This window comes from Protopterus annectens, chromosome 4.part1 (assembly GCF_019279795.1).
Source record: "Protopterus annectens isolate FY-2018-M chromosome 4.part1, PAN1.0, whole genome shotgun sequence".
NCBI classification, from domain to species: Eukaryota; Metazoa; Chordata; order Ceratodontiformes; family Protopteridae; genus Protopterus; species Protopterus annectens.
In genome coordinates, this window is record NC_056734.1 from 274,802,551 (window position 1) to 274,823,031 (window position 20,481).

General features: G+C 44.9%; 1 protein-coding gene across 2 annotated transcripts in view; it reads left to right on the top strand.

The window, feature by feature from the left end:
* TBL1XR1 (TBL1X receptor 1) overlaps positions 1-20,481 on the top strand; it is a 3,130,276-nt gene that overhangs the window by 1,888,835 nt on the left and 1,220,960 nt on the right. For both annotated transcript variants that reach the window (XM_044070133.1, XM_044070134.1), the window contains one exon: positions 14,196-14,259. In XM_044070133.1, the coding sequence (XP_043926068.1) occupies positions 14,196-14,259 (64 nt within the window). The remainder of the gene's footprint in view (positions 1-14,195; positions 14,260-20,481) is intronic.

Sequence of the window (20,481 nt, forward strand, 5' to 3'; positions counted from 1 at the left end):
TCTTCCCACACACCTTCCTGTAGACATCAAGGATGCCTATCTGCATATTCCCATTCTTCCCAATTTCAGGAAATTGTTATATTTCTCTGGGATCCTGGCACTTTCAATTCTCTGCCTTGCCTTTCAATCTTTCTACAGCCCCACGAGTCTTCACAAACTGTTTAGCTCTAATGGTTGCTTTCTGCAGACTGCAAGGCATTCAGAGCTTCACTTACGTAGATGATCTACTGTTCCAGGCCAACACCTCGGAGGAACTGTGGAACAGCCTCCACTCAGCCACGGACATCCTGCAATGCCTAGGATTCACCATCAACTTCAACAAATCTACTGTCGTCCCATCTCAAGGTCATACCTTTTTAGAGGGCAGATTCCAAATAGACAAAATAGTAATGTCTCTCCCACCCCAAAGGGCTCAGGAGCTATGTCAAACCTTCTCAGAGACCCTTCCCCTAAACCATTTGTGAGCAAGGCAATTTCTCAGAATCCTAGGACTGACTACCTCCACAATCCCTATGCTACCCCTGCCAAGACTCCACATGAGGAAATTCCTGTGGTTCCTGAAATCCTTGTGTACTCAGCATGCCCACCCACTGGAATTTCCTGTCCCACTACTACCTTGTCTCAAGAATGATCCCCAGTGGTGGATACAGCAACTCTCCATAAATCCAGAACTTCCCTTTTACCCATTGCCTCCAACTCGGGATCTGTACACAGATGCTTCGGATACGGGTTGGGTGGGCAGCTCTGGGCCCACACACTGTTCAAGGACAGTGGACCTCCTCTCAGGGAAAGGATCACGTAAATGTAAAGGAGATGAAGGCACTGATCCTTGCCTTTCAGTCCTTCCAGCCCCTCTTGAGGCCAAGGCAGCTGCTAATCTGCACAGACAATGTGACTGTTCTGTGGTATGTAAACAAGCAGGGGGGACAAGATCCTACTTCCTATGCAGATTAGCCTTACAAAATTTGGAACTAGCACGCCAACTTCAGATTTCTCTACAGGCAGTATATTTCCTTTCCAGTCAGAGCTCTGTGGCAGACACACTGAGCAGATCCACAACACAGGCCCATGAATGGATGCTTCACAGGGATGTGTTCCTGGGCATAGTCCATCAGTGAGGCATTCCTCAAATAGACTTGTTTGCCTCCCCACAGTATAAACAACTTACAGCATTTTGTGCCAGAGAACCACATCCTCAGACATGGAAAGTGGAAGCCCTGTCAATTTCATGGAAGGGGAAGTTTATTTATCCATTTCCTTCCCTACCACTCATTCTGAAAGCCCTGATGAGGATTTAGTAGGACAGACTGAAAAATCTTGCTAGTGACTCTCTATTGGCTAAGACAGTACTGATTACCCCTTCTTCTGCACCTAGCCAAGGGCAGTCATCACAAGTTACCTCCCAGAGTGGACTTGCTCACATAGAACAAGGGCTCCATCATTCAACCACACCTGGAAACTTCAGTTGACCTGTGGATGAAAACCGTGATACCCTTTAGACACGTTTTCTCTGAGGACGTGCTTCAAGTTCTGCAGGAGGCCAGGAAAAGCAATATGAGGAAATTTTAGCTTTCCAAATGGAAGAAATTTTCTGTTTGGTGTCTTGCTAGAAACCTGGACCTGCTTACAGTGGATCTCCCTTTGGGTCTTTCATATCTGTGTGAATTGCTCAATGCTGGCTTAGCTTACTCTTCAGGAAAAGCCCATTTGTCAGCAATCACTGCATGTCTACCCCTTTCACCTTCTTTAGCTTTCAGATTTGAAGCCATACAGTTCCTTAAAGGCATCCTCCGCATTAGACCCCACCCCGATCTTATCTTTGTGCTGGAGAAACTGACCCTAGCACCTTTTGAGCCAACCTCCGCTAGCTTCCTCAAACACTGTTCCTGGAAAACTGTCCTCCTGGTGGCCATAACCTCTGCCAAATGGGTCTCCGAGCTCCAGGCCCTGATGGCTTTTCCCCCCTTCTTGGTCTTCCACAAAGACAGGGTTTCCCATCGCACCACCCCTTTTTTCATGCCAGAAGTAGTTAATGAGTTTCCTTAAATCAGGTCATTCACTTTCCCACAGACTAATCTGGTTTTACCTTCAGAAAACTAAACCTTTTAGAAAATCAGAGCAACTATTGGTGTCGTTCCACCCTAGGGCTCTCTGATTGCCTGTATCCAAACAGACCATCTCCAACTGGAACTCCAAATCCATCTCTTTCTGCTGTGCCTACCATGGAAAATCCCTTCCCTGCTCGATCAAGGCTCACTCTACAAGAGCAGTGTCCCCCTCAGGGGCTTTCCTCAAGGGACTAGACACTGACTACATTCTAGAAGCAGCAGTTTGTACTTCTGTCTGCACTTTCTCCAAATTCTACAAACTGGATTCTATTTCCAGATCCAGGGCTGGATTTGCCAAGGCCTTTCTTTATGGTTTCCTGGAAAATTCTTTTGCTACCTCCACCTCCCTTTCTGAATGACCTTTGCTATTCTCCCTCTTATAATGAATGCTGCAACAGATGAATAGAAGGACATAGAACAGTTATGTAAGAACTTAGCATAACAGTAGATGTCCTCCTGTTCTGTGTTGCAGTATTCTATCCCACCCTCCTTCCCCACTTCCTTCTGTTCTTGGATGTACTGACTCTCTATCCCATGGACTGTCTCTCCACCTGTGGCTTCATTTCTGAGGATGCTGCGTGCATGCATCATTTTTATAGCCTACATCTGATAGCAGCCTACAGCAGACGTACTGCGCATCTCACAGAAGCAAGACTTTGGTTTACTGGCTGACTTTGGGTTGCCTGGGCAGGCAACTCTTCTAATGTAAAGAATACTGCAACAGAGAATAGAAGGACATCTGTCATTATGGTAAGTTCTTGCACAACTATTCTGTATTTGTCGTGTAGGGAGGTCCTGGCCATTATAAGAGGCTAAAAGTCCAGATACTATAAAATCTCTGTCCAAATAGAATAGATGTTTCTTTTGGTGTTCATATGTATGTGAAAATGTTGGCAGAGTTAAATTTCACCAAATATTACAAGATTGGTATTGTATATACGTACATTGTCATTCTTGCTGTGTTCTGCTTTCTGTCTGCACTGCTAGTTGTGTGGGCTACGTTATCTCAAATCATGCATGCAGTGTTTGAAAGGCAAAATGTGCAGTACTATTGTTTCAGTATAACCAAGTTAGTGGCATTAATTGCCACAGTTATTAACTGAACAAGTAAGGTGTGACAATAGGAGGTACTGCCAGCCATGCGAGGAGAAATAAGACAGTGGATTTGTAACATGCCAGCACAGCTAGCTGGAAATTTGTAAATAATTATGTGTCATTTGTATCTCAAACTGATTTGTACAGATGCTTGTGGTGAAAATGTGTTTGTGAAGTTTGTTTATGTTAAAATGAATCAACAATGTGCCTTGTTGGAAGGAAAATATATGTACATGCATTATTGAAACTATTTAAATATATACATTGGAACAGCATATACTGGAAGTGAAGAGGTTTATCTTAAGCCAACTGACTTTGCAAAGTATTCTTGAAATTAAATTGCTGTATGGGTTAAGCCATAAAGATGTTATCCCACAGTTTTGAATGGAGCAAGAGATGCAGTGTTTTTGCTAGAGAATAGGTTATAGCTCCTGTAGGAAGAGTAGAAGTGTTTTATGTTTTTTTTTTACTTCCAGGAGATCTGAGTAAAGCTCCATCTGTGTGTGTGGTAAGACATAGGTGCTAAAATCAGCTTCTAGTGTTGGTGATACATGGGAAACAGAAGTTAGATGACTGGATGCAATATTATGTAATCAAGAAATAATTTTTAGATGATATATTGAGAAGTCTCTCAGTCAGTCTGGGCATTGTCAACAAGGACCGCTCACCCACATTATCTTGCCTTGCGGTAGTAAGTAACTTAACTAGGGAAAGATTAGTTGTGTAAAATCTTACCATAATCGTAGATGTCCTTCTCTTCCATGTTGCAGTATTCTCACATGTGAGATCCTCCGCCTCAGGTGACGCGAACATCCGGCTGTTATACAAAAGCTTAGCCTGGCTGCTGTAAGGCTCATGGGACATCACACCCTGGGACCATAAAGCGTAGGCCATAAATGTGATGTCCGCACGCACAGACGACATCCGCATGCACAGACCTCAAAACTGAATGCCCAGTTGGACAGTAGTCTATGGGCAGCTGAAAAGATGCCATGCAGAAAGGGAAAAGGTCCTTTAGGGTTAGGAGGAAGGGAAAGAAATACTGCAACGTGGAAGCGAAAGACATCTTTGGTTATGGTAAGCTTTTACACAACTAATCTATGTCCTTCTATTCTCATGTTGTAGTATTCCCACATGTGGGAGAGTACCAAAACTCAGCCACACAAATGGGTGGAGGAAGAGATAGCAGTCTCCAAGAAACCATGGAGGATGGCTTTAGCAAATCCTGCTCTATAGATGTTATCTAATTTATAATGTCTAGTGAAAGTATGGACAGAGGACCATGTAACTGCCTCTAGGATGGTGGCTGTATCAAGGCCTTTCAGGAAGGCTCCTGAGGAGGTCACAGCCCTGGTGTAGTGGGCTCTCACAGTGTGGGTTAACACTTTACCATGGAAGGATTAGCAGAAGGATATGGTTTTAGAGATCCAGGAGAATATGGCCTGTTTGGATACTGCTTTTCCCAGGGCCCTATGTTGAAAAGATACAAAGAGCTGGTTGGACTATCTGATGTCCTTAGTCTTATCCAGATAGAACCTCTGTTTCCTGTGAACATCTAGAGAATGGAGCACTCTCTCACTGTCATTCTGTAGCAAAGGAAAGAAGGTGGGCATATGGATAGATTGGTTAAGTGACAGTTCATTGACCACTTTGGGCATGAAGGAAGGGTTAGTGCGAAGGGAGACCTTATCCTTATGAAAAATGAGGTAAGGTGGAGAGGCCATGAGTGCCTGTAGCTCTGAGACCCTTCTGGCTGAAGTAATGGCTAGAAGCAAAACAGTTTTCCAGGTGCACATCTTTAATGTGGCAGAAGCTGCTGGTTCAAAGGGGGTAGTAGTAAGTTTCTCCGGAACAAAATTCAAGTCCCAAGGAGGAGGAATGAGTTTCCTTGGTGGCCTGATTTGCAGGACCCCTTTGAGAAAGATCTTCACATCTAATCTGGACAGTAGGGGTGGATTTAGAGGTAAACATGCTGAAACAGCAGACAAATGTACTTTCACTGAAGAATATGAAAGGTCAGAATTTAGGAGCGCTCACACACAGGCCAAAACTAGAGGTATATCCACCTGAAAGGGCTCTAGTTGCCTTTGAAGACACCAGGTGGTGAACCATTTCTATTTTGATAAATAGGATCTCCTAGTAGTAGGTCTTTTGGCCTGCTGCATGACAGATAGCACGTCCTCTGAGGAAAGGTGTCTGAAAGGGATCATACATTTGTCACCCACAGGGTAAGACTGAGGGTTTGCAAATGTGGGTAGATGAGAGATCCCTTCTGTTGTATGATGAGGTTCAAATTGTGAGGTAAGTTGTGGTGATTGCCCTTGGCTAATGATAAAACAAGGGGTAACCAGTGCTGCCTTGGCCAGTAGGTAGTCACCAGCAAGATTTCTGAGTTGTCCCTCTGAATTTTCAGCAGGACCTTCTGTATCAGATGGAAGGGGGGAACGCATATAGGAACATCCCCTTCCAGGAAGTTGAGAAGGCATCCTCTCTCCAGGCTTGTGGGAGTGGGACCTTGAGCAATATAGCTGTAATTGTCTGTTCTGGGGGGAGGCAAACAGATCTGTCTGAGGTGTGCCCACTGGTGGGCTATGTCTAGGAAGACATGTCTGTGTAACCTCCATTCGTGATTTAGGGACATTGACCTGCTAAGGGCATCTGCCTGATCACTGTGATGGGATATACACTGCTTGTATTGTTGCCTTGGATTGAGTGGCCAGCTCCCATGCTTGTGTGGCCAGTCTGCAGACTAAGTAAGACCTGGTCCCGCCTGTTTGTTGATGTATCAACAGCACTCTGGTGTTGTCCGTGAAGACTTGGAGGGGATCTGGATGTAGGAGAGGGAAGAACACCTTCAGGGCTAGGAGAAGTGCAGTCATTTCCCTGGTGTTGATGTGTTTTTTCCAAAGGTAAGGCTCCCATTGAGCCTGTACTTTGAGTCCATTCATAGTGGCTCCCCATCCAGTATCTGAGCCATCTGTGTACATGCGTTGAACTGCATTGATGGGTTGTAAAAGTAGTCCTGGACTCAGGTGAATTTGCTGAATCCACCACCTTATTTCATTTTTTAGGAAGAAAAGGAAGGGCACCTGGAAGTCTGGGGATGGTCGTGCAAGGACCAGACATTCTTCAAGTACAATTGGAACTTCCTCGTGTTGTCTAGGAATGAAGTAGCATGGGGAGAGTGGCTGTCCATCAAACCTAGTAGGCGAAGAAATTCCCTGGCTGAAATGTAGTCGAGTAGGAGTAAATTCTGAAAGAAAGTGGTCAGAGACGTGACCTTTTCCGGTGGGAGAAAGGTCTTCATAACATCCATCTTTATTCTGCAGCCCAAGAAAATTTTGTCTTGGGAGGGAGTAAGGGAGGACTTTGGTAGATTGACTCTGAAGCCCAGACTTCCTAGTAGGGCAGTTTTGAATTGAAGGTGTCTCTGTAGAGTACTTGCTTCCTCTGCCTGGATGAGGAGGTCATCCAAGTATGGGAAGGTCTGTATGCCTTTTGTTCTGCAAAAGGCTACTGTTGGGGCTAGACACTTTGGCTTATCTACAGCACCACGGGTATTTACAAAGGGCAAGGCAGTAAACTGATAATTCGAGGTTGGCACAGCAAAACGTAGGAACTTGCGGAATTCTGGGTGGATGGGGATGTAAAGGTATGTCTCCTTCAAGTCCAAAGTGGCCATGAAGGCACTGAGTGTCAAAAGTGGAAGAAGGGTTTGTAGGGATAGCATGCGGAAGAAAGGTACATGCAGAAAGGGATTTAGAAGAGACGGTTCCAGGATGAGTCTCCAAGGGCCATTCTTTTTGGGGACCAGGAAGAGCCTGGAATAAAAACCTTGACTTTCTTATCCTGAAGGGACCCTCTCTGTAGTTTCTTGAAAGAGTAAATCCTGAATGACCTGAGGTATGAGGTGGATTTGGTTTTCTGGAGGGAGGGGAATTTCTTTTGGAGAAGGTCTTTCCTGCCAAGTCATAAAATACCCTTTTTCCACAGTTGAAAGAACCCAATTGTCTGTGGTGATTTGTTACCACAAGGGAAGACAGTGAGAGAGGCGGGCAGAAAGGGGCAGATTATGCAGGGTGTTTAGCCAGTCATGCATTGTTAGGTCTGTCTGGAAAGGGCTGCCTGGGAGTAGTGTGAGGGGGAGCTAGTTCTAGTGGATGACTTGTTTTCTGGCTACTTTCCTTGGCTTTGAAGAACAGGAGGGTGCAGCCGCCCTTCTAACAATGTTTGGTTTTGCTGGTTAGTTCCTATAGAATTTAAGAACTGGGGATACAAGTAGATGCTTCAGGTCTGGTAGTTTGCTTTTTTTCCTGCAGAGTTGTGAAACATTCTGCAGATTGCTTACCAAAAAGGAAGTTATTGTCCAGGGGGGCATCCGAGATCTTGTGTTTGAAGTCATGTGGCAGAGGTTGAAGTCTGAGCAAGGAATGCCTACGTAAGACAGATGCTGATGCAGCTGACCTGGCTGAGGCTTCAGCAGCATCGTAGCTGCATTTTATTGAATGCCTGGCTACTTGTGTTGCTAAGGAAGGTTTTGAGGCAACCTGAGGCTTAGCTGGGAGTCAGGCATAGAGGAGAGTAGACTAGAGGTTTGGAAAACAAGGTCTAGGGCATACTTTACCATACGTGGCACACCTCATCATAAAAGGGTTCTCATCCAGGAAAAAAAGAGGTCATTGTTCCCCTCTACTCGTCACTCATTAGACCCATTATAGAGTATAACACCCCTTTTATAATGTACCTCACAAGACATCTGCAGCAGCTGTAAAGACCACAGAAGTTCCTCACCAAGAGGATTACTGGCCTCAAACAAATGCCCTACACTGACCGCCTCAAAAAACTCCAACTTTACTCCATAGCATATCGACTACTCCGAGGTGATCTCTGCCTAACATATAAAGCTATGTCAAACCCAGAGCTGCTGGACATCCTACACCTAAAGAAATCCCAATCCCTCCAAGCTACACGCTTTAGGGACCTAAACCTTGTCACCACAATAAACAGGACACGCTGGAGGGATAGATTCCTGACCCAGAGACTTCCTATACTCTGGAACAAGCTACCCATCTATGTCAAGCAAAGTTCTTCATTAGCACTCTTCAAGAAAAATCTTGATGTGTGGATGGGAAATAGGAAATACACCCCGGGGATCACTTCTGTGTCTCTGCTGGACAGTGGCACAGGAAAATAACTTTCTTGGGTGGCGTAAGCTATGGTACCTTGCTGGCTAGGCTTACGTAGGCCCTTGGGCCGATAGCCTAGTACCTACCTATGAACCTATACAAGTCTGGTAATTGGTGGCCCGAAAGGCCAGGGTTGAGGAAGTGTTGATCTTTTTTCCTAGCCTGTCCATCACCTTACTGTCCTTATCTGATGGTAGCAGAGGAGGATGGGATCTGCCTAGATTTTGTCAGCAGCCACAGCAATTACAGCTGGGTCTGCCATGGGAGGTTTGATAAGATATTTATAATCATCAGGAACCTTGTAGAACCTGTCTGGACCTTTTGGGGCTGGTGGCTGGGATTCTGGGGTGTTGGAAGCAGAGGCGTCCAAGTGGAGGAATAGCCGAGGGAGAGGGGGACTCCATCTGCAGAAGCTCTAAGCATCTCTTTTGCACCTCAGTCTTTTGGGTGGAGTCCCACTTGAATATTCTCTTATTTTGTACATTGTTTCCCCAAAGGTTATGTCTTCTGTTGGGGAGTCCCCTAACAAGTAGTCCTCATCTGGGGAGCAGTATTCTAGAGGGGAGGCCAACTGGGAGGTACAAGTGAGAGAGTCATCATAGGAGGAAGAGTCTTCCTCTTGAGTCTGTGGATGTGGTTTGGAGCCAGCAGAGGCAGGCCTGGGACTTAAAGCTGGCAGGGCAGGAGTATCCTGAAATAGTGACTGAGAAAATGGTTGCCAGTCAGGCTGATCTTCCACTGTTAGAGATAAATGCCTAGTCTTTTGTTTTCTTTCGAGAGGAGGAGTCTTTTGAGTAGTTTGAGAGGCTAAGGGCCTGGAATCAGACATCAGGCGTGGGGTCATGGTGCCTTCCTTGGAAGTGGGTAATGGCGGCCTTATGGGTGAGCCAGGTTCCCCCTCAACATCGGTGGAGACTGTCATTGCAGAAACCTTTGCGAGCGTGCTAGCTGGAGAAGCAAGGGTGGCATCTGAAATGGTACCCGCCGAAGTTGCCAGTCCTATCGGATTTTCCTCTGCCCCTAGACTGGAAGCTGGCGGGATGTCCGAAGTCAGAGGCGCAGTGTCAGACCTAGAGACCTTGGCCCTCTCTTTAGGCGGCTCTGCCTGAACGGCCGATTCGGAATCCATACAAGGGCAAGGTGCTTCAGACGTTGGTTTTCTGCAAACATGTGAGGGCTGCCAAATGGCTGCATAGAGTTTTAGGGAAGAATGACTGGCAGATTTTGCAAACTATATGGTCGTGGGATGGCCCTAAACAAAACAAGTAGAGGTTGTGTGTATCTTTGTGTGGAATTTGCCCACCGCACTTGCATTTTCTCTTCCTAGGTGACATGAATGGAATCAGCTAATAACAGATAAACAGCAGATTAATCTTAGCCAAAGAAAAAATTAAGGAAAGATTCCCCAACGGGGTACTTATCTTTAACATAGTCAGTAGCGCGGAGCAGACCGCCCAAGCTGAGGTTCAGCTGTGGCAGAGAAGTTCTGAGGTCTGTGCATGTGGACATCACATTTATGGCCCACGGTTTATGGTCCCTGCGTGTGACGTCCCATGCACCTTACAGCAGCCAGGCTAAGCTTTTGTGTATGAGCCGGACGTTCAGGTCACCTGATGCAGAGGATCCCACATGTGAGAATACTGCAACATGAAAGAGAAGGACATCTATGGTTATGGTAAGATTTTCCACAGCTATTCTTTTTTTTTTATGAAAGTACAAGAAGACAAGACAACATCAGGAGAGTTTCAGTCACTGTACTAGATAAATGGCTGCTCATTGCAGTTTGCTTTAAGGACAGAATCTGTGGGGCTTGTACATGGTCATTCATTCACATTTCATAAAAACTGTTCATAGTAAGTCAGCTGCAGTGATATAGATAGATGAAACTCTGATTACAGCATAGGCCATCTGAGTTCAGTTAGTGACTTTGAACTTCCATACTGGCTGGGAGGATTAGCATGCCCATCTTGGGAGGAAGGTGCATGCTGAGCCCCGGTGAAGGCTGAGGTCACTGGGCTTGAACTTGTGCATATTCCAAGGAGACATGGCTGCCCTAGGATTGAGGTAGGCATGTTCACACTCAAGTCACATCTCGTTGCCTGTCCTAAAGGATGGTGGAGGGGAGAATAGTATTCAGGACAGTGTCACTTCGAGCCAAAGTTTGACCGCTCCTTATCTTCTCCCTTCATACATGGAGGTGTGTGACAGGCAGGACCCAGAGAAACTACCCACAGATTGTTAGGTTCCCCTCATGAGTGGGGCTCTCCTGATAGTGAGACCCCCTCCCAAATGTGGTTTAATGCTGGGACTCCACTGTAGATTAGGAATCTCTGAGAATAGAAGTATAGGGAACTGACTGTAAAGGTGCCTGAAGTTAACAGTAGGAAAATGAGACAAAAAAGATTGGATAACCATAGCTGGTTTCAAAGCTTCTTTGCTGTATGGAACAACTGACCATATGTTGTACTACTTTGTATATTTCTGTTTCATGTGAGTAAGTCCTGCAGGGGTGACTCATGGTATATGTGGTGTGGTAACGCACCATAAAAGTTGATGTATGAATATTTGCATCTACCGCAGTAGACAAATGTAAATAAATACGTGCATGTCTGTGTGTTATAATGTGTTTATGTTTGGCAGTAGACCATATTTTCTATATTAGGATTCAGGTTTGTATTCTCTGAATTATGTTGTTTGAATGTTTTATGCACAAAACTCTTGGTATGTATAAATGCATTGCTCCAATGTTGTCTTTTCCATTCACCTCAACCCGTGGTTTATCTGATTCGATCTGAGGCAGACTTTGGTTCTGAACTCCTCTGAGCTTGAGCTGCTCTCCTGTACTGTACTGTACTGCATAACTTAATTTTCTCAGATCCTGTTTGCTGAGCTTGGCGACAGATGTGATCTGTAGAACTCTACATAGATAAGTGATTTGGCTTTTTCTTTCACGATTCTCTGCAAGTTTTTGACATGTTTGGGTTTGTCTGTCATTTCCTCTCCCTTTGTGAGTTTTACAAAAACAAATTTTTGATTGGGTATTTTTTTTCAAGGTGATAGGACTTTTTTGATCTGTCAACTCTTGGTTAGGCCTTCAGGCTTCCTCCTCTTTTGCAAATTTCTGTTTTCTTGCTGGTGGTTAGGTTTTTGGTCGTGGCAGAGAAGACTTTGGAATTAAAAAAAAAAAATTGTGTGGACTATGAGTCACGGGTTCCCCTGCAGAGTTCGCATGATAAATGCTTGTGGTGTCTGGGCAGCTCATTTAGATCAGGAGTGTGAGGCATGTACTACTTTGGGTTTAGGGCCTTGACAGACAGACAATCTAAGATGTTTAAGGGCTTTTTCTCCACTAGTGCTATGTCCAGCCCTTCTGCTTCCATCTCTCCCAAGAAGAGGCTTTCTGAGAAGTCCAGCAGAGAGAGAGAGAGAGAGATTAGGATAAATTGTTGGTCTTGTGTGCCAGTTCATCCAACATGTAATACACTTAGGCCATCTGCTGCCCTTGGCCTCCGCTGTTGTATATGACATCAGCACTTTTCCACTCCAGATTTCCAGTTTCCTCAGCTCCAAATTTGGAATCATGAGTCCCATTTCTTGGCTACCCCAAATCCATTGACTGCTTTGATTTTGATTGGCTTCGATACTGATAATCTTTGATGGCTGACACTGAGACCAATGTTTTCACCAGAATCATCCCATCTTAGGTCCGGTTAGTTGTCCAGGATATGGACATGTCTGTGCACCCACCTGCTAAGCCACCTTCATCAGCAACCTCTAGTTTCACTAGATCTCCTAGAAGTGTTAAGGAAGTGGATTTGGACAAAATGATGCAGACCTTTTTGAAGACGCAAACTGACTTCCGAGATCATTCCCTCCCCCTCTTCTCTGAGGAGGCGGCCTTCCTGCACCATTTCTAATTTCTGCTTCCCCATTATACATTTCAGATCTAGTGGTCTTCCATCTGACTCCTGTCCATGGGGTTCCTCTGTTGGTGCCAGCTGCATGGCAGCCTTCTACATTGTCAACAACCATCGTGCATTTGCCCTGAAATGAGTGGTCAGGGCTGGCAGCCTGAGGTCTGGATCAACCTTGAGGCTTTTGGAACCATCTCTGCCCCTTGATGCCTTGGGTATGGGCGGCTCATCACTGGTGTCTGCCTCAGATTCCACTGGGTTAGTGGCTGGGGTTGGTACTTCCTGAGGTATTTGAATCCAGGAAGGTCATTACCCAGTCATCTGGACTCCGCATCTGCTTTTGAGGTGGCTGAAAGGATTCTTTCCCATCCTGGGGTAACCATACTCTGTTCCAGATCCAGCCAGCACCTCCAGTCTTTCTCGGCCTTCTGTTACTCACCGTTTTATCCCGGGACAGCCTGCATTATAAAGTCTTGAGCAGCACTGAGTTAGAGGCCCCCTAAAGCTTCTGGGACTCCTCCAGTGTCACCCCACCCAAGGACCACAGGAAGCACCAGTACAAGAGGAGACAAATGGAATCTTTGATGGAGGACATTGACCTTGATGAGGAGTAAGGTTCACCAAAATCTCCCCTTTGAGGATGCTTCCTTTGGTGATCCTTTTTAGGTGTTACAACAAAGGGGCATTGGACCACCAAAGCTCCTTCCCCTGAAAAGTCATATTCTTGAGGCTTTTGGTGCAGGACTGTCCATGGCCTAGGTGGTACTCCTGGAGACATTGTCATGGATTTGATGTCTCAGAGGGAGTGGGGAGAACCTGATATGGTGGAGCCTATCCCTAAAAAGCCAAATATTAGTCCTACTGAAGGACAGGGCACTTTGAAGCAAGGAGGCATGTAGTCTAATTGTGGTACCTGCACCTCCAAAAAGTGAGCTTTCAGAGGAGAGCTTGACCATTCACCCTCCGAATAGGGAGTCCAGGACTTTAGACAGATTCATGAAGTGCATGTACGCTTCAGCTACCTTTGGTTTTCGTGCAGTGAACGACATGGCTTATCTAACAAGACTATAGAGGCTCCTGTTTTCATGTCTCTTAGTTTGCCACTGGAGCATTTGTTTGTACAAGTCAAGTAAAGGGGGAATTTGTAACCGTGAAGAACATTATAGAGTCATAAGGTTGATGGATCCTTGGGGAACTACAGAATGTAGAAGCCCAGAATGGGGTAATACTGTATTAAATGGATACTGAACTTTGTGAATAGTAGAGAAGCAGAGAAGAAGGCTGTCTTAAAGGACTATTTTACAAGATGTGCTGATGAAAGTGTGATTAAAAGTTCAGGGCTCGTCTTTAAATCTGTTTTAGTCCACAAGCATTGTCCCTTTAATTAAACTGTTATGTGTATATTTGATTGTTTTTTCTCTAGTAGTATGTAAAGCTGTTACTATTTTGCAGTGTTTCCTTAGCTCCAGCGAGCTTTTTGTATTTTGCAGTGTTTACTGGACTGAAACAAGTATATTCCAGTACTTCTAAGTTTTGTAAAGCTGACAAAAAAAAGAAAACCGGGCTGAAGTCAGACGGATGAGAAAGGTTTGTGCGTCTTGGGCGGTAGTGATTGTGGTCAAGCACAAATTGAAGTATTTTCCCTCCTTTTCTTTTCATGCTCTTGCAGTCCATAATGAACTATTACACGTTCCACCTCAGTGTGGTGCTCTGCAGTTTCATTATAAGGACGGACTACTGAGGTGGTTAATAACGATGTAGAAATTATGAAAATTAAATTGTGCTTATGTAGTTGACTGCTGTATTGCTTTGCAGTGTCACATTATATTATTAACGTAATATTGTTTAAACTTAGTTCATTGCACTTGCTAATAAAGTGTTTTTTTTTACAGAGTGAAGGCACACTTTTAGCAACAGGGTCTTATGATGGATTTGCCAGAATATGGACAAAAGATGGTAAGCTGTTTTAATTCCCTTTATTATGTTGTAACGTGTTATGACGAGAACAAGCAGTAGTGATGCATTTTCTGAATTATTTCTGCCCAGATATGTTATGAATTCTATAAGGTGATTTTTTTTAATCTTCTGCACTTCCAGGTAATAGCTAGTTTTTTTTTTTTGTTAGTGTTTGCTGCTGGCACCAATTTCTTATTTCTTAATTGGTTAGTTATTGTCTGTAGAATAGTTTTCAGTCTTACCTAAGCACGTAAGTATCACTGTGTACTGTAAATGTACAGATCAGATTTTACATGCTTATGCTGCCATCTCATTAGCTATACCCCTTCTGCCAGTGTTCTTTAACGGTTTTCTTTTTTTGTCACTGCTGCAAAAAGACATGCAAACTTAAAATTGTAAGATCAGGAGAGAAGATAATCTTCAGAAAGAGAATAAGCGAGATCGATACACTGTCACAGTAGATCATGATATTCAGTCATCGTAAATCTTGTCAGAGCAGTGGGTTAAGGCTCTGAGTGTCTTCTTGTCTCCATAGTACAGGGTTTGATTTCTAACACCTCTATTTTCCTGCTGTGTGACTGAGCAAGTCACTTACTGCTTCTGGGTTGTCTCTGAAAAGGAACACTTGTGTCCGATGTGCTTATCTGGTTAATAGATGTATAAAATAAAAATAGAGTAATGTTTGTTATATCCTGCCTTACCTGTGCCAACTGCCAGTTGAAGTACTGTAAAGTATGGCTTTATTCACTGTGCACTGAAATACACTGAGGTGATTGAATGTGGCTCCATTGTATCTGATGTTATCTTTTCTATTTGGCTTTAGCCTGTGAGTTATCGGATCCGATTGTGATCTGACACCAGCCAACTCAGAATCTTCAGTCCGAGAGCTCCACCTTCTTTACCCACATTACCAGGCATTTTCTTGGCTGTATCTCCTCTATCCTTAGTTCAGCTGTGTGTTAGTTTTACGCTTTAGGTTGGCAGTTTGTAGTTAGGTGTGTAGTGGGTTTTTCTGTGTGTTCTTTCTCTGACTTGTGCATTCTTGCATTTTTTTCTTGTGCCTCCTGTTTTAAAAAAAAAATAACAAATATACATAAATAGATTTAGATTATATTTGCTTTTATCAGTGTGATTAGGTAGTAAGGTTCTTAATTGTATTCTGCTGTTTGATAGGTGTTAGAATAGCTTTGCCTTTACATAAATGATTTTTCAGTGTATGTTGTTGAAATGCTTATTTCTATACTTGATGGGTGTAGGTGTTAGTTTATGTGGCTGACTTAATTAGGGAGTAGGAAAAGGCTGGATTTAAAAAGTGTGCTCTGTGCGGACACGAATTGATACTACAAGATGAACATGATCGCTGTGTTTACTGTTTGAGGAAGCCTGTTTAGAAACAGACTGTCGAGCTTGTGCAGTTTGCCTGAGGTGTCAAAAAACATAGGGCCAAGCTTATTATGATGGGGATGCTTCAGCCTCTGGCAACATCTTTGTCATCTTTTTGTCCTAGCAAGAGAGAGCAATCCTGGGACGAGGACTCAATATGCCCCACTCCAGGAAACAAAGGGAACTGGAGATGGTCTGCTTCGTTCACCTGTTAATCGGAGATGGATGTTCACAGATCTTCATCACCTTTGGCTTCAACACTTGCTGGGTCTAATAGTTCTTTTGTGGCCCCATACTCCTGTCCTAGTGGTGTCACAATCATCTAATTCTCCAACTCTTAACATCCATAGTCCCTTATTAGTGAAGGAACCTTCAACCTTGATGGGCAGGTTGCACTCCCCTTTCTGTTGTATCACGCCAGCAGAATTCTCTCTTTGGAGGTCATCCCCTTTCCCTCCCTGGGTCTAAGCTTCTCCTGTGTGGTTCCATTCTTCAGATCTGACTCCAGTAAAGAAATCTTGTAACCCACAGTACAGTCAGTGACATCTTCTGCCTGGTCCTTCAGGTCACCTAGTCCTCCAGGTCATTTAGGAGCATTAAGCTATCAGGTTTAGAGCAGCTGATAAGATCCTTTTTGCATGCCTAGGTACAACTAGGAATCCACCCAGCCACATTGGCTTCTTTGCCTGAGGTGTCTACTCCAAACATGATTCTTCCTCCCTGGTCCCTTCAGCACTGATGACCCCCCCCCCCCCAACTTTCTTGACTCTAGCATTGCTGGAATCAAGCTTGCCTTGGAGCAGAGTGTTTAGGACCATGGCTCTGGTGTCAGAGTTCTGGGTTTCTGAATCGGCCCTGCCCTTGTTGACTTTGGTACTCAACAGCTCTGCTTCGATCTCTGTCCATCAGAGATGGTCAAATCTGCACCAGATACTGGTGTCTCGCTCAGGTCCTATGGATATGAGGAGTACTGGGTCTGGTCACCAGCTTCCACCTCTGCTTTTGACACCTTAGAGAGGATCTTCTTCCTGTTGGAGAGGGGAGGTGTGGCAGCACCATCAGAGCCTTTGGGCCTGCAGATTTGCACCAGTTTTTTCCAGGACAGCCCATGCCTTTGGGTCTTCAGGTTTCCCTGCAGCCAAGACCCCTTGTTTCTTGTGTGTTACCTTCTGATTCTCTTGTTGGGGCAAGGGGGGGACATGGTAAGACAAGTGCAAATGAAAGCATTTTCATTATCCTGACAAATCCCTCGTCCAGGACACCAGTCTTGATGAAGGAAAGAACCTCCAGAAATATCCTTGCAATGATGCCTCTTTTGGCAAGTTGTTTGAGCTGTTGAAACAGTGGGGAATGGACTTCAGGCCCCCTACCCAGAGGAAGTTGTTCCTGGAGGTCTTGGCAAGGGCCATCCAAGTCCCGGGTGATCCCCCGTCCAGACACCTTTATAGATTTGATGTCATGGAGGGCTTGGAGGAAACCCGGTGTGGTGGGACCATATTCCCAGGAAACCAGATAGGATTTCACCCCCTCCAAGGACAGATCCCACTTGGTGTAAGGGTGCAGCAGTTGACGCTGTCATAGCTACAACTGCCATGAAGAGGGATATCTCTGACGAGTCTTCGTCGGTCCATCTGCTTATCAAGGGAGTCTTGGGCTGTGGACCAATTGAAATGCTTGTACATTTCAGCAACCTTCTCATTGCAGCACTGGTATCTCTTGCCCATTTGATAAGACTTCAGTGACCTGGTAGCTGAAGTGTCAAAGGTTGTGAAGGCTCAGCAGACCCAGAGACGGACAAGATTCTAGAGGCTCACACACACGAATGGCTCCATGAGGCTGTTGTCCACTGTGGACAGTGGAACGTCATCACCATCCACTGTCATACCTGGATGCGCTTGTGTGATATTGCGGACTGTGTTAAGGTATCCTTTGTCAGTGCTCCTTTTGATGAGCGTTCTTCCCCTTTTGGGCCTATAGGTCGAGATATTGGCTAGGAGTGAACAGGATGGGAGGGATTTCTGCTGTTGGAATGCATCTTGATGCTCTTCAGTGATCCTACTCTGGGAATCGGAGGGGAAGGAGGAAAGCACCTCTTTTTTTGTAAAGTACAGCAGCCTTTCCAGGACACTCTTGGGAAAGGATCGCCCTTGAGCAGGGGTGGGGTGGGGGGTTTAACTTTTCAGCACTTCTGAATGTTTGCCTAGCTGCCGTGCTCAGGAGGCAATTGAGGTTTGCTTGGCTATCCACCCAAAAGCTTGGGAGGTCATCACCTCAGATGCATGGGTGTTAAGTCATGTACTGAGGCTGTACAATTCCCTGTTTATTTACTCCAGAGGATTCTTAAAAATCTTTTCTGGATGTGCCACTCTATCAGAGAAGGACACCGCAGTCGAAATCCAGAAACGGCCAACTTGAGTCATCCAAGAGGTTCCCCCCAGACCAGTGAGGATCTGACGTTTATTCCAGCTTCTTTTGATAACAAAAAAAACAAGGACCTTGGACCATTTCTGGATTTTGGCAAACTGAACTGTTGGGTCAAGCAGACCAAATTCCAGATGTTCACAGTGAAGTCCATTCGACTTCTCCTGAGGAAGGACAACTGGATGTGCTCACTAGGTCTCAAGTATGCCCACCATCACATTAATATAGTGAGACACTCCAGGACATTGCCTCACTTTCAGCTGAGAGTCAATCATAACTATTTTTAGGCTTTGCCCTTTGGTTCCCTGTGTGTTCACCAAATGCATGGTGGTAGTGGAAGTCTCACTCAGGCTACAGAGATTCCAGGATTCTACATACCTGGATGATTGGCCCCTCACCACTTCCATGAAAGCTTCCCTGATCAAAGCTCTAGTAACCCAGCTGTTTCTGCCTTTAAGCCATTTTGGCAGTGAAGCTGCGTTTTTTTTTTCCTTGGTTCAACCTCCCTCCCCCATCCCTCAAAAGATTACTGTGAATTCATCTTCCTCTGAAGATGAGGAGTCTGATTTTGACCATTCTGTGGCCTACTGCCTTCAAATGCAGTCTCTTGGCCAAGTCCCTTTGGGTGATGAGGATTCAATTTCATCTGATTCTCCAGTAGAAGAAACTTCTTTTGAAGAGAGAGTCTTAAATATGAAGAAGCATTTTGAGTGGGAATCTAGCAGATTTCAAAGGTGCAGAAAAGATACTACAGCCTTTTGAAAATGGGCACCCCAACCCCTTCCCCTGTACCTCCTGTTTTTGAGGCTTTTTTTGGATGCTTTTCAGTCCACTTCTATTGCCCTTGACTCCCAGCCTCTGGCTCCCAGAAGAGCAGGTTGATGCTATAAAGTCCCTGATAATTCTGTTTAAAAATTCTGTGGCAGACTCTTCTACAGTTTCCATCTAGTGTAGTAAACCTTCTAAACACCTTCCTAATTCCAGTTTTCTACAAGGATAACCGGGCTATGGATAGGTAAGGTAAAAAGGTTGTACCTCCTCCACTTTCAGCATTGCAAATTACCAGAATCAGATGTCAAAATACTTGATGCCTTACTTAATAAAGTGAGAATATCTAATAGTGGTTTTGCAGGATACTGACTTTAAATAACAAATGATGTCAAGTTGTCTATCTCGCCTTCATTCTTGCTGGTTGGGTTTGGCTCCGACTCGGCCATCTTCAATAGCTCTAGAGCTGTTTACTGGCTCGAGGCTACCCTATATCCCATGATGCCTGGCGCTAGTTACCCAGATCTCGTTTGCCGCTTCAGACTGCGAGGTTGTCTTACTGGCTCAGGCTCGTATACCTTTTTGTATTTTCTATTTTTCACTAGAATTTACCTCTTATTACTGTACTTAATACTTAAAATTGTACTAATAACCCTAGCTAGACTCTTTAAATAGCATCTTTCCTCCCTGTTTTCTTATATTCAAAACTCGTTTTACTTAGAGAGTTTTTCCCCACCCCTCTTCCCTTTTGTGGTAGCTGTTTAAATTAGAGGCTAACCCTCTTTTTGTCCTTTCTAGTTTAAAAAAAATGCTTTTTTAGTATTAGTAGACTTATTTAGTGTGTGTTAGCTGTTAGTTTAATTAGTATACCTGCTAAGTGGTGTTTTTCTTCTAGTGTGTGTGAGTGTTTTACCTTGGTGTATGGGTGTGTAAATATGTCCAAGGATTCAAAAGTGTCAGGATTCAAGAAGTGTGACTCATGCTGTCAGAAGATGTCTCTGACAGATGGTCACACTTCTTGTGTCTGTTGTCTGGGAGCGGTACACCTGCAGGACTCTTGTTCAGTTTGTCATGCTTTTAGCCCAAGAGTCCTGCAGGAGCGCAAAAATAAGTTGATTCTCAGGGGTTTGCTCAAGCCCCAGGATTCACCGGCCAAGTTTCAGCCTGTGAAATCCTCCAACCCACCTAAGTCTTCGGCTCCCAGTTCGGACCCGTCGCTGGGTGAAACTCCACCATTCACCTCGGCTCCGGCTGGAGCCGATGTGCCTCCCTCCCAGTCGGCTACAACAGGTACTTCGGAGCCATCTGGGAGTCGAAAGAGATCTAGGTCTCCTTCTTTGGAGTCGATACCCTCGGCTTCAAAATCACCTCTGCACCAATCGGAGCGCAGTCATAGGTCCTCTCATTCCTTTCGGTCCTCTAGACTTTCAGATCAGGACTTGGAGAGAGTGGGTCAGTAGGCTGCTGAAATTGCAGGCCCTAGCGAAAATGTTGTCCAGCCCCCCTCATCAGGTGTCGGCTCCATCCACTTCTAAAGAGTTTCCTCCTCCGACTCCTCTCTTGAGCTCGGAGCCGGAGTTCGTTGGGGTTCGACTCGTGGAACTGTCGGCTCCGATACCTTCCCCTTCGGTTCCTTCGTCGGCTCCAATC